The sequence below is a fragment of the Pavona decussata genome, unplaced genomic scaffold, assembly GCF_977016875.1.
Source record: "Pavona decussata unplaced genomic scaffold, jaPavDecu1.1 SCAFFOLD_169, whole genome shotgun sequence".
In the NCBI taxonomy this organism is placed as follows: Eukaryota; Metazoa; Cnidaria; class Anthozoa; order Scleractinia; family Agariciidae; genus Pavona; species Pavona decussata.
In genome coordinates, this window is record NW_028145580.1 from 837,065 (window position 1) to 852,277 (window position 15,213).

The window sequence follows — 15,213 nt, forward strand, 5'->3', positions numbered from 1 at the left end:
AATGGGGCGAGAGCAACGAGAACCGCAACTGTCGCGGCTCTCGCCCCATTTCCCTCCGCAGCTGCACCACGCGTTTTGGCCCGGCTTTCCCGCCCACCAACAAAAACCGCCAGCTACGCAGGCTACATGACGAGCGAAAAGAACGTCTGCGAAGGATGCTAGTTAATGTAAGAGAATAAATACGAAAAGTAATTGACCTTCAACTTAGTACACCGACTCTTGGTACTTTTCATGAGAACACATCTGTGAACTAGAGATTTATAATCATTTTAAAACGCAGTTCTAGCTTCAGCTAATAACATCGACAACGAATCTTCCTCTTTTGCTATTAATCAACAGCTGAATGCTTCAAGTCATCCTGTCCGGCTCTTAAAGTGCTTTGGGCAATTCTCAAATGGAACACCATGTATAATACTCGTTATTTTATTGTTTGTTTCATACAACTCTCAGCTCTCTTAATGAGTTGCTTTTGGGCATTGAACGAAATCTCATGTTATATTTTAACCGTGGTGAAAGAATGAGAGACGTTTATTGAGTCAGTGACACAGGCATACGCGGAAAAGATAATCGGGGCTCACCAAACTATTGGAGTAAAAAAAATGACCTTCCGATTACTCGTTAGGATGCTCTACCACTGGGCTAAACAATACCCGTGCCGTACATAGGCAATTAAACTAGGTTCATTTCACAAACATCCTGCATTGCTCTGCATTTTAAATGCCAGATGATCATGACTCTTTCTTCAGGCCTTAAAACTATTGGCTGCTATAAAGACACGTACAGTCGAGCAATTAAGACCTTGGAAGGAACGGATCCTATTTTGGATGGATCGTATGGCTCTCGGAGAAACGCCATTGACAAGTGCGCCGTGGCAGCAATGAAAAAAGGTTACAACATGTTTGCAGTTCAGAATGGTGGTCATTGTCGGGCCAGCGCTACAGCAGCACAGACGTTTAACAAGTATGGAAAATCGACAGCTTGTAAGGCTGATGGCGAAGGTGGACCGTGGGGCAATCAGGTTTATGTCATGAAAGGTAAATGGCCGATTATACGACTCGCTTCATTTCCAATAGAATGAGGCATTTAACATTTTGAAGAGGTGTTTCATCCTCGATCGCTGCTATTTATTCAAAGAACTCGATAATGAAGCGTTTTCCTTGTTATCAGTAGTCGGTGAAAATTCTCTAGCATTTCCGGCTTTGAGCAATCCATACATCTGGGAAAGAGCATCTTTATTGTTTTTTTCTTGCCAGCTTTAAGGTTCACCTGTTGTACGTTTCTGTGCCTTTGCGGTTACATTTGCGATTTCCGGCATTGACAAGTGAAAAGGATACTTAAGAATTAAACACCTTGGAAACCAAATAACTCTGACATTTAATCCTTGTTTTAGTTCTGTGATCTGATTTATTCCGTATCAATGAACTGGTTCTTGTTTAATTTTAATATTCGTGGCGCGTAAGTTCTAATGCTTCATGTGGCGTTTTTTTTTTTTTTTTTTTTCAGGCTATCAAACTATTGGCTGCTATAGAGACACGTACAGTCGAGCAATCGAGACCTTGGAAGGAACGGATCCTATTTTGGATGGATGGTATGGCTCTCGGAGAGACGCCATTGAGAAGTGCGCCGTGGCGGCAATGAAAAAAGGTTACAACATGTTTGCAGTTCAGAATGGCGGTCATTGTCGGGCCAGCGCTACAGCAGCACGGACGTTTAACAAGTATGGAAAATCGACAGCTTGTAAGGCTGATGGCGAAGGTGGACCGTGGGGCAATCAGGTTTATGTCATCAAAGGTAAATAGCCGATTATACGACTCGCTGCATTTCTAATATGAGGCATTTAACATTTTGAAGAGGTGTTTCATCCTCGATCGCTGCTATTTATTCAAAGAACTCGATAATGAAGGGGTTTTGCTGTTATAGTCGATGGCAACTCCCTAGCATTTTTTTGAGCAATCCATACATCTGGGAAAGAGCATATTAATTTTATTCTTTTATAACGGTTCACCTGTTGTACGCGGTCACCGTGCCTTTGTTCTCACATTTCCGATTTCTGGCATTGTCGGGTAAAAGGGGTATCTTGACTTAAACACCTTGAAAACCAAATAACTCTGACATTAAATCCTTATTTTAGTTCTTTGATCAGATTTATTCCTGGTCAAAGAACTGGTTCTTGTTTAATTTTAATATTAGGCCTACTCTGGGACCGTAAGTCGCCGTAACTTTGGGGGACTTAGGGCGATTTAAGGCGATTTAAGGCGACTTAAGCAAAACACACTGTAAAATTGAATCGATTTTAAGCGACTTAAGGCGATTTAAGGTGACTTAAGGCGATTTTAGGCGACTTAAGGAGAATTTTATACAAGGTGCAGTGAGTAAGCTAGACTGTTGCCCATGTATAGTTAGGCCTATTAATATGCCACAGTGGACATATACAATTAAATTGCCTTGTTTTGGTCCCACATGGATATGGGACCCTCAACCTTAAAGGCAAACAGGAAGTTCTTGCCTGTGAATGATTTATTGTAATCCACAGGCTTCATCATCACAAAGATCAGTACAGAATGCCGCGGCTCGACTGATCACAGGCTCTCGCAAGTATGACCACATAACCCCTATTTTATTTGAACTCCACTGGCTTCCAGTTTCCGAGCGAATCAAATTCAAAATAATTCTGCTCACCTACAAAGCTCTTCACCAGCAGTCCCCCATCTACATACAAGACCTGATACGCCGCTATACAACTTCAAGAACGCTCCAATCGTCGTCTGACGCATTTCGCCTATGTCATGTCAACCATAACCTAAAGTCGTATGGCTCAAGAGCTTTCGCTGTTTCGGCCCCCGAACTCTGGAACAAACTACCTATCGACATCCGTAATTGCGACAATTTAAATGTTTTTAAACGTAAACTTAAGACTCATCTTTTTTCGAATTATTTTAAACAAATATGATTTTTACTTTGTAAAGCGCTTAGAACAGAACTGGATAAGCGCTATATAAGTAGTTATTATTATTATTATTATTATTATTATTATTATTATTATTATTATTATTATTATTATTATTATTATTATTATTATTATTATTAAGATTTCAAGTCCTTAGTACAGACACCCCAGTTCAGCCCCAGAAAGGCCTTCAATATGACCTTAACTAACACGCATAGACTTGAACAAAATGTGTCCAAGAAAGGAAATAAAATATTGCCTAGATTGTTATGATGCAAGCATTATGTATCAGGAAACTCCATGGGTGATCATCCCCGAAACATTTGACATGATGCACATTATGCCCACAAGTGATCACATCTGGAATTTTTCGATACATAATTCATCTATTAAACAACAGCATTGATCGGTAATAAATATGTAAAGAGTATCAAAAATCACTCAATCAATCACAATGATATATTTAATACACATTAAGCTTAGCAAGCTTATATCAAATAATTTGATCAACTACAGCATTTTGTTACATTCACTATCAATATAACACTTATGTCAGTAGCTGAATTCCTCCATGCCAAATTCCACTAATGTTGCTTGATGGCCGTCGTTGCCAAATTCATACCAGCTTCAAGGGGTGTCTCGAAAACGAAGACCTCTAAAACGAAGACCCTAAGACCCCGAAAACTCGAAAACGAAGACCCCCAAAATTTCCAAGTGTAAGTACAAAAAAATAAAATAACATAAAAATACATTAATCTATACCTCAAGTAAAATTTAATTCCTTCCTGTGGTCCTACCATGGTTATCCGCCATCTTGAGCTGAGCAACCGCGTTTCTTGGAATACTGACTAGAAGTGTGTTCCCCGCTCCACTGGACCGGAAGCGCGTTTCCGAACGTCACAGTTGCGCTGCGGGTTTTTATTTTTTAATTACCAACTACAAAGAAACGAGTGTTAAATTCCTCCTTCTGGGAATTACAACCACGCGATCGTGAGAGCAAAAGAAATGAAGCCTAGGCTTTCTATTATGAAAGTTTCTGTAATGATTTTGAGGTTCTTCAATCTAGCCGTACATCCATACATTTATCTCGATAGCAAACCAGCCGTGAACAGCTACTAAGCCATAGTTCGCGGGAAAAAATACAGGGAAATGTATGGAAAGTTCAAAACACGACTGGACGCTTTCTGGCACAGCTTACATCCCTCCAATTTTTTCCTAAAGTCCTTTTCCTATGCCAAAAGTTTCCAATTCATGAATATTTCAGAAGCGATGTTTTATGAAAATTATTTGACATCGGATTTTCATAAAAACACTGTTATTTCAAGCCTGTTTGCCTACTCGTCAAAATGGCGTCGAAAACCGTGATAAGGCCTATTTAACAGGGAGGCTGATGAATTTTGTTAAAAATAGGAATCAACACTCGGGATTGAGCTTCAAAATCATTACAGCAACTTTCATAGTAGAAAGCCTTGGCTTCATTTCTTTTGCTCTCACGATCGCGTGGTTGTAGTTCCGAGAAGGAGGGATTTAACACTCGTTTCTTTTGCTAGTTGTTTATTAAATAAAAACCCAGCAGCGCAACTGAGACGTTGGGAAACGCGCTTCCGGTCCAGTGGAGCGGGAAACACACTTCTAGTCAGTATTCCAAGAAACGCAGCTGCTCAGCTCAAGATGGCGGATAACCAAAGTAGGACCACAGGAAGGAATTAAATTTCACTTGAGGTATGAAATAATGTATTTTTATGTTATTTGATTTTTTTATGCTTGGAAGTTTTGGGGGTCTTCGTTTTCAAGTTTTCGGGGTCTTAGGGTCTTAGGGTCCGCTTAGCGTCTTCGTTTTAGAGGTCTTCGTTTTCGAGACACCCAGCTTCAAGCCAGAAATCCAGCTATAAAAATGTTCATACGCCTCCTTCTGTAGCGTTTTACCTGTTTAAAAGAAAATATATACCGTTCAACTGATGACAATATAACAGAACAAGAATACGCATAACAAATTCACAAAAATGTACACAAACCTTGAAAGCATGCATTGGTGCCGCCATTTTGAAGACGATCGTCTTAGCATGCATTTCTCCATCTGTATTTGTTCCCAGTGCCCACACTTTTTTCAAATGCATGCAACTTGTGAATTCTCGGATTTACTTTAAGAGGTTTTGGAATTATTTCCAGTCAGAGTGGAAAAGATGTCCGTATAATTGCATTTCTACTTAATGATCAATTACAGGAAACATTTTGGCAATGAAGATTTGCGGCAAGAAACTGAATTCAATGCATGTATGAAATCAGAACGAGCTTTAGCTGGTATGGACGCCTGGTACATTTCAGCTTCTTCGTTTTAATTGTTTACAAATGCTAAGTCAAATGGTTGTTGTGAAATAGACACTCATCGCGAATGGATTTGGCACGTCAATATCCAGAAGTTATCCTTTCTTGCATTTATGTACTGTTCGATGGCACCTGATAAGTTTTCCAATCGGTAAGTGACTGATAGTGGATAATTTTAACCTTCATACAGCGTGCACTTAAGCTTATAAAGTTTATCAATTCTTGATAAGAGACATTGGATCCTGATTTTTATTTAGGACCTAGTTGGAAAAAATTATCTTTTTATCAGAAGCTCATTTTATCAGCTCATTTTATTTATTTGTTATCCAAATTATTCCAATAAAAAGTTCATGCAGGAAAAGGTTTTCACATTTCTGTTCATGTTTTCCTTTCCATGCCTCAGTACTTAAGCCTCAGCACAGTTTGAATCCATTGCTTAATTCATACCTGCTTTAAAACAAATGTGTTAATACCGTATTTATTCAATTAACCAGCCTGGGCACTTAATTTTGGGACCAGGAGGGTCTCCCAACGTTTTCAGCAAGCCAGGGCATTTTAAGAGAATAACAAGACAAGGGATAACGGGGGCTGACAAGTTTATTTCGCTTGAACAAGACACAAAAAGTGCAAAATCTAACATAAACAATATAAAAGTTCTTTGAGTTTCTTATCTAAAACCAATTTTGGAACACAACTGACACTGATCTTACTTCATGCTGGGCTAGTACAGAAATGTATTTTGTTGGGAGGGGGCGGGGTGGGCTCTTATTTGAGGGCAGGCTCTTATTCACTTTTTGGGCTTTCGGGGTTGGCGCTTATTCAAAGTGGGTGCTTATTCATAGGTGGGCAGTTTATCGCATAAATATGGCAAACTGCCAAGAAGGCTTCTTGGAGTGCTAGAGTATTGGAGCCATGCCAGTGAAAGAATATTCTTGTACCAATCATTTAGGGTTTCTGTTAAAATGTGTAACAACCAGGTCTTTTACTTTAAGAAAGGGTCCTCCAACCCAGCTTTTAAGTTCTCGCATTTGTATGGGGGGATGGTTGATGGAATTATATATAAGTTATGACCATCAGTTGAGTCACTGACAGAGATCAGTAACTCAATGAACACACTATTATGGACAACAAATTCATATATGTTTTTATTGAAATGGGGAAGTTTATCCTCTTGGGGAAATTTGAGCTTTTTCTAACCTAAGCGATTTTTAAAAGATCAGCAGGGGCTGTGGGGAAGGGGGGGGGGGCTCCCATATAAGAGTGAAAGGGATAAACTCGAAAAGTTTGAAAAGAAGCCCTAAAAGGTATCAGAATTCTGTTTTGCGGGCATGATCTGAACATTTTTTTTATCATTTTATTTAAGAGGTGCCAAATCAGTTGATTGACATTTGCTGCCTGTCATATTTTTTGGCTCTGATTACCCTAAAAGCTCCCACAATGTATCTGATGGAAGTAATTTTAGCTTTTAACACCCTAAGGGGTATCAAACCACAAATATTAACCCCTAAAAGGTATGGCAATCACCAACGTCAATTTAATATGAGATTCCCCCTCCCACTGCTTAAGGCGACTTTAGGCGACTTTAAGCGACTTAAAGCGACTTAAGGTCCCAGAGTAGGCCTAATATTCGTGGTGCGTAAGTTCTAATGCTTCATGTGGCGTTTCCTTTAGGCTATCAAACTATTGGCTGCTATAAAGATACGTACAGTCGAGCAATCACGACCTTAGAAGGAACAGATCCTATTTTGGATGGATGGTATGGCTCTCGGAGAAGCGCCATTGAAAAGTGCGCCGTGGCAGCAATGAAAAAAGGTTACAACATGTTTGCAGTTCAGAATGGTGGTCATTGTCGGGCCAGCGCTACAGCAGCACGGACGTTTAACAAGTATGGAAAATCGACAGCTTGTAGGGCTGATGGCGAAGGTGGACCGTGGGGCAATCAGGTTTATGTCATTAACGGTAAATGGCCGATTATACGACTCGCTGCATTTCTAATAGAATGAGGCATTTAACAGTTTGAAGACGTGTTTCATCCTCGATCGCTGTTATTTATTCAAAGAACTCGATAATGAAGAATTTTCACTGTTATTGTCGATGACAACTCTCTAGTATTTCTTTAAGCATCCATACATCTGGGAAAGAGCATCTTTATTCTTTTTTATGCTAGCTTTAAGGTTCACCTGTTGTACGTTTCGGTGCCCAGTTTCTCGTCACATTTGCAATTCCGGGCATTGACGGGTGAAAAGAATATGTTAAGAGTTAAACACCTTGAAAACCAAATAACTCTAACATTTAACCCTTGTTTTAGTTCTGTGATCTGATTTATTCCTGGTCAAAGAACTGGTTCTTGTTTAATTTTAATAGCGGAGCTCCGCGCGCGCCCCCAGTGCGCGCGCGGAGCCCCATTGATAAGTGATTTTGGTAAACCCATGTATGCAAAAAATTTTGCTTATGACGTCACTGCCCGACCGTCCGCCCCCCCCCCCACCCCCCCTCCCTTCCCACCCCTAATGTAAGCTAATGTGAAATGCCTTAATTTAACCCGGTGCCTTGTAACCGTACCCGTGTGTTTTCGGCGGGAAGTGGGATGACCAACTTCTTTTAAAAAAACAAACGAGAATTTTTAAGAAAACTAATTCTTGTATTCGTTGAATATGTCGACAAACTACATATGCCGAGAAAGCAGGGGACTAATAAGCAAATTTGAAACCCGAGAGCGACTTAGATGACGAACAAACAGGCAAAATATCAGTTGAAAACAAACTTGGCGAGTAGGCAACTCGCAAGTCACTTAGAAATCAACCGGCTTAAATGCATTTTTGCAAGCAACTGTCGTAAATTTTTTATATTTAACATAAGTTACTTCAAATAAATTATACACGAATATTTAAATCGTTCATACGTCAAATATTCGTGGATAAGTTAATTTTGAACATTTACAGAGCTATTCACAGAGTTATGAATTGTTTTGAACATTTTGTGTTGGACTTGTGTAATTCATTCGCAGCGCATATTTGTGAAAACGAAGTAAACGTTTTAAGTTTAACTGTTTCGGGCCACAACCAAACATTATTTTTTCTGTATTCTCCTTTTGTTAACGTTAACTTAGAGACTACAATTATTTCTGTAGGAAAAATATTCACAGAGTTATAAATTGTTTTGAACATTTTGTGTTGGACTTGTGAAATTCATTCGCCATTTGCAGCGCATATTTGTAAACACGCTCTAATTTTAAGCGCTCACTGAAATATTTCGGGCCACAACCAAAAACTATTTTAACTATATTCTCCGTTTGTTACCGTTTACTTAGAGACTAGAATTATTTCTTTAGGAGACTGAATATTCCCAGAGTTATGAATTGTTTTGAAAATTTTGTATTGGACTTGGTATAATTCATTCGCAGCGCATATTTGTAAACACATCCTAATTTTAAAGTAAACGCTCAAATATTTCGAACCATAACCAAACATTATTTTTCCTTTATTTCTTCTTTTGTTACCATTTGTTATGAGGCTATAAATATTTCTGTTCGAGGAATATTTTCAGGGTAGTAGGTTACAGAGTAATGAATTTTCAAATATTTTTATCCCAGCTGGCAAAATGCACGCGTGAAAAACCACGCGGTAGCCACCTTGGAAGCTGTTTACAAATTAAATGCTTTCTTTCCGACAACAAGATATAAATTTTCCTTATTTTAGGGATTTCAAGATTTATGCAGATACATTAATAATTTCCACTGGACAAATATTTTCGGAGAGTTTAATTTTTCATCCACAAGAATTTTATACTCTCGAACGTCATCGGAATTCAGCACTGTACTCTCGCGCGCACGATCGACAAGAACAGCATTTTCCGCTGACGCGTAAACGGTTTGGTTTATATGCACTTAAAGGAGAAGTATCACGCAAATTTGCTGTCATTTCAAAACCCAAAAATGTTTGTCTCTCAGCAGAAACAAAGTGATAATTGTCAAGTTTGTTATAAATAAGCACCCCAGTGCAATAAAACTGTTGATTAGTGCCTCGAGTCAGAGACAGAATAGGCCGGTATGGATTGAAACTTGAAAAATGTTAGGCTAATGTTTTTCAAGCTCTCGCATTTTTGTTTCCAAAATGCGCTAGAACAGATCAAGAGTTGCATGTTCCTTTCAAGAATTGAGTTGATTTCTTTCCTCTCGTCATTCTAGAATTGTTTGGCAGCTGATAGATGGTCTTATTTCATCATTTTTAGCAAAAGATGCCTAAAACCCCATGATACTTCCCCTTTAAGATATATCTGAGCTGATTTTCCAGAAGGTGGCTACAGAAATTGACGTTTTTGTTAACTTTTCTTAAGATATTTATTTATTTTTTTAGCGTCTCATATTGAATTTCACATCAGTAAGTTAATAGATTACAATGGTCATTAGCAAATATTTATAAAACCAAAATATTTTTCTTCTACCCCCCCCCCCCCCTCCCTCCCTCCCTGATTTGCTAGCCTAGCCCCACTCTCTCTCAAACGTCTTTAAATCGCACAACGATTTGGTTTTGAATTGGGCGCGCGCTCTGAGCTCAGAACTAAGTCATTAGGGCTAGCGTTTTCTTTGGCTTCCTGAAGCAAAGTTTTCCTGAGGACATCATTAAGTCTAGAGAGGGAAGAAGTCTTACGAGTGCAGCGTCCTGCCTCGTCTAATATGCTCCCTTTTTAGTTCTCTTTTTGAGCTAAACGGGTAACTTTCAGTTACCTGGGCGTGAACTATAAAGGATAGCATATCGTGTGCTTTGCTTGAGGAGGTGACAGTCTTTGGCTTTAAAGGTAGGTCTTAGGGATGATTTCTATTCGGGCAACGTGAAATTTCCGCGAATTGTTGAACCAGCCAAAGACTTAGTATATTTTTGTGGTAGAAAAGGGCGCTAACCATTCCCTTTTCAAATGTTGATTTCAACATCCGGCACTTAAGCTCATATGGAAAACACTAGCAAGAATGGGCAAGGATTTTCTCTTCAAGAAGCGTGAGTTTGAAAAGTTATTTTATTATTTTTCGCCGTTATAACTGTAGCGTTGTTAGGCTAGTCATCGATTAGTCGAGAAGTGCGATTTTGGTCGGATTTCCGGACTCAATGTCATAAATAATTTCCAGATGTTCGTTCGGCGTGATTCTCATTACGTCTTGAATTTATAATTAAGACGGAAAATCAATTTGAAACGCTGTCTTGCCCCTATTAAGCCGACTCTTTTGTGGAAGGCTAGTCTTGAGCTTTTAAAGACCGGGCTTTGGTTGAGATTTAAGATGCGTTGGCGCCGTTAATAATTACCAAGTGTCACACTTGTTTAGTCGGATCGCAGGTCATGTCTCATTTCACTCAGGTGTCAATGTCACGTCTAATTCCAAAGAAAAGCCCCTCTTTTCTCTTGCATAGTATTTCCTGACCTTACTTTCTTGTGATGAACCGTAACTGGGGTATTGTTAATGACTAGCATATTCCTTCAGCTTAGAAAGTCTCAAAATGTGCTCAATTTCTGTAGCCACCTTTTTGAAAATCAGCTCAGATATAAAGATAAAGATATATTAGACTCCAGAAAGGATGAGGAATTTGTAACGTTATTACGTGTTATTACGTTCATACAATAAGCAGACTTGCAGGTATATAAATGCTATTCAAAAGGAATTGTGGAGCTCCGCTTTTAGGCTTCATTGGCTAAATATATATATTATTCGTGGCGCGTAAGTTCTAATGCTTCATGTGGCGTTTTCTTCAGGCTATCAAACTATTGGCTGCTATAGAGACACGTACAGTCGAGCAATCAAGACCTTGGAAGGAACGGATCCTATTTTGGATGGATGGTATGGCTCTCGGAAAGACGCCATTGAGAAGTGCGCCGTGGCGGCAATGAAAAAAGGTTACAACATGTTTGCAGTTCAGAATGGTGGTCATTGTCGGGCCAGCGCTACAGCAGCACGGACGTTTAACAAGTATGGAAAATCGACAGCTTGTAAGGCTGATGGCGAAGGTGGACCGTGGGGCAATCAGGTTTATGTTATTTAAGGTAAAATAACCGATTATACGGCTCGCTGCATTTCCAATATAATGAGGCACTTGTTTTTTGAAACTCAGAGTAGATCCCAATAGAAGAAGCCTTCTTGCTTTTATAGGTTATGACAATTTTCTAACATTTGTTTTAGCAATCCAGACATCAAGGAAAAGGCATCAGTGAAAAGTTCACCTGTTTCAAATGTTTATGGCTTTCTTTTCACAGTTTCGAGCCCATTGACTGGTGGAGAAAGCTTTTAATAATTACACACCTTTCAAAAAATAAACCTTATCTTTTGGTCTCTCTTGTAATTCTCTGATCTAATTTTTTATAGTTTTGAGTGGATCGTATAGCTCTTGAAAGAATCCCATTACAAAGTGCGCCGTGGCAGAAATGAGAAGGGGATACACTTTTTTTGCAGTGCAGGCTAGAGGGTGGTGTGCATCCAGCGATACAGCAACACAGACGTTTGACAAGTATGGAAAATCGACGGCCTGTGCGTTGGATTGCGAAGGTGTAGGATGGGCTAATCAAGTTTGCTTTATTAAATGTTAGCCGTAATTGCTTGTATCTGATAAGTCTTTGGTGATTAAGGCGGGTAAAGTTCCTTTAATTAATAAATAAGGGTCAGGGACATTTTTGCCTGTAACACTATAAGGATTTAGTAATCTTGTTTGCTTAAGTTTTGGGGATAATTAAATAAAATCCATTTCTTGGATTGTTCGTTTGTGTTTTATTTCCTGAAAGGAATTGCTTAAAGTGCGGCTTTTTTTTTTTTTTTTTTTGTTTGTTTGTTTTTGTATTGTGATTTAAATATTCAATAAATTGCAATAAGAGGAAATATTTGCCCTTAGCGTGGTACCTTACATCTTATTTTTACACGGACAAAATAAACCAATTCATCCCTTCTATGTACATAAAATCAAACTGGGATCCACCAGTTCAAACATTAGTTGCTCTAGAAACCTATCATTGTGGAGATAAAGATAGCCAAGCCAAACAAAACTTATCACGCAAAGAACGTCAAGCGTTACACGCTATCAAGTATCGTAGTGACCTAAATTAAAGTTGACAGAGGAAGTACACTTGTTGCCAAGAACAAACAAGATAAAATACAAGAGGGTCATGTCCAAATCAATGACTTCAATACGTACAGGTCTCTCTTTTCAAAGAAAATTCTTTCCAATTCAATGGTAGGAACTACCTCCAAATCCATGCCATGGTACAGCCATGGGCACAAAAATGCCCGTTGCTTTTGCAAACATTTTTATGGCCGACATTGAAACACAAAATAAAATTGTTAGCCATTGAAGCGTCGTAAAACCTACCGTTTGGAAACGTTACTGACATTGACGATATCTTTTCTCTGTGGGACACTGGTAAACACGATATAGAACAGTTCATCGAACAAGCAAACTCATATCCAACTATCAAAATTACGACTGAAATCTCAAATGCTGAGACTACATTTATACAAAGGCAATCGATTCCATCATCATTCCATACTGGATAATAAAACACATTTCAAGCCGACTGAAACCTTTTAATACACATATTTTTCCTCTAGCCACCTACCAGGAGTAAAAAAAAAAGGATTTGTTAAGGGCGAAGCCTTAAGGCAACATTTGAGGCCATTTGAAGAAAATATTAAAAAATTAAATCACGACTCTTTGCTAGAGGCTACCCAAATAATCTGATTGAAAACATTTTTATCAAATGTCATATTTACAAAAAGGTCATTGATATTGAAGCAAAAAGACAACACCCCCAAACAAATATTGCCTTCAGTAACACAACCATCAGTACCCAGTCTCAAACATGTTTTAATTGGAAAATGGCACTTTAAGGGCCCTAGTCAGCCACACCTTTGTTTTTGTTTATATGCGAGAGTTTGGCTATTATATTTTATTCGGAGCATGTCGAAATGAACGAAAGCACTGCGAAACTACTAAAGATAATGAAACCTACTTTCAGGAACACAACTTACAGTTAAGCAATAAGATTTCGCTTCACCGTGCAAAACCAATAATTTCGATGGCATCGAAAATGGCGGAGGCTGACTAAGGTCCTTTAATACAAAACCAGCCTTTCCTACGAGAAATCTTCAAAGAGCCACCACTAATTTCCCTTTAAAAAAGGATAATCTCTAAATGACATGCTTGTCAGATCTTGTTAGAAGTCATGCAGGCCTGTCACTCCTTGCTATTTCCTCTGATGAAGTTTGATGCTGCGCGTGACTCTTTCTTTAGGCTATCAAACTATTTAACAATTAGACGGCAAGCTCGAGGTTTCTATCGGCTGATAGTTGGCCAGGGGCGAAGACCCAAGCCGACTATCAAAGGCGATGAAAACCGAGAGTGAGCCGTCTTATTGTTTTAGCATACCTCAGTGATTGAGCTATTAAATATTTTTTTTATATTATAATTTTTTCGCGCGCGCTCTGATAAAGTGGCGCATTTGCAAAGTTCATTCATCAAAAAAAAAAAAAAAACAAATTTATACAGTGATCTCGCCATACATTGCGCAGTCTCAGAAACTTGCAAACCGTGAAAAAATTATGTCAAGCACAAACTAAGCTTAATTTCAAAGTCCTTTTCATTTTCAAATTCTGGAAAAGAGTTGACAACAAAATAAAATCGGTTGAATAGTGCATGAAATTGGCCAATGGCTGAGGATTCATCATACACGTTTGTGTAAAACCACGCTGTTCGCTATAATTGTTTAGGATCTTTCGTATCTGCATCTCCCAGTTGACCACTTTTGAAAAGGTCATTGTAATTGTTCGCTTGTAATGGGAGTTTTATGAACAACTGCACCAATTTTTTCCTCTTTCTTCAGATTTTTACGGGCTGCATTGAGCGTATCAGTGATTTGCCTTCTCAGTAAATTGATAATCATCGACGGTAGACCACGGCTTGTTAATCGGTGCTCAGCTTGCTTCAAAAATCTTATCAATGGCCGCTCGGATGACTTTAAGTGAAGAAACTTTTTCGGGTTCTCCAATTGTTTCTCTCATTGACACATAAAACGTCTGCAAACAAGTGTTTAAATCGGCTTTTGTTTGTTGTTCAATGGGTGTTGTAATTTCTTTTTGGATTGAAAACCGGTCTAAAACAAAACTTTTCTTTGACAACTTTGTTTTGTTTACTTACGAACTTAAGCTTAAGTACGCGTAGTTTTATTTCGGCAATTTTTCTCCATTTACCTTTAAAAATCTTCATTCCATACTTTGTGGCTTTCTTGTATTCTTCTGCAATGGAACTTTACAAAACGTCCCGTATGTCTTCTTTACAAACTTTACGAAAACGCGAAGTGGAAGCCATTTTCAAAGATTGACCAGCTCCAGGTGCCACGGTCTATCGGTCGATAGACGGCACCTGTGTAACCAATCAGATTGCGCCGGTCGCTGAGGTATGCTTATGGTTAACATAAGGACACCGGGAATCGAGCAATCACCAGCGTGGGAGAAACTACTCCTATTTTGGATGGATCGTATGGATCTTGCAAGAATCCCATTGCAAAGTGTGCCGTGGCTGCATTGAGAAAGGGCTACAACATGTTTGCAGTTCAAAATGGTGGCCAATGTGCAGCCAGTGCTACAGCAGCACAGACCTTTGACAAGTATGGAAATTCGGCAGCTTGTAAGGCTGATGGCGAAGGTGGAACGTGGGCCAATCAAGTTTATCTTATAAAAAAAAAACTAATTATTTTCTGGTATCTAAGACATTTAGGAGAAAGCGTGTAGAACTTCTGCATGATATCTTGAAAAAAGAAAATTGCTTGGCAATTGATAACTCACTTAGAGGATTTGAAACTCTGATCTGTTCAAGTTTTTTGAATGGAACGTTTTTTGCATTTAAACGGGACGGATTTCGTAATTTTTAAGGCAAATGTTGTGTAGATCATAAGTTTGTTTTTCAGGGTTA

The 15,213-nt window shown here is 38.8% G+C and overlaps 1 protein-coding gene across 1 annotated transcript in view; it reads left to right on the forward strand.

Annotated features, from left to right (window-relative positions):
* LOC146464093 (uncharacterized) overlaps nt 1–11,999 on the forward strand; it is a 30,218-nt gene extending 18,219 nt beyond the window's left edge. Inside the window, exons 11-15 of the mRNA XM_085083707.1 lie at nt 747–1,034; nt 1,504–1,791; nt 6,944–7,231; nt 11,015–11,302; nt 11,622–11,999. Of these exons, the coding sequence (XP_084939833.1) occupies nt 747–1,034; nt 1,504–1,791; nt 6,944–7,231; nt 11,015–11,301 (1,151 nt within the window). The 3' untranslated portion in view covers nt 11,302; nt 11,622–11,999. The remainder of the gene's footprint in view (nt 1–746; nt 1,035–1,503; nt 1,792–6,943; nt 7,232–11,014; nt 11,303–11,621) is intronic.
* The last annotated feature ends 3,214 nt before the right edge of the window (nt 12,000–15,213 follow it).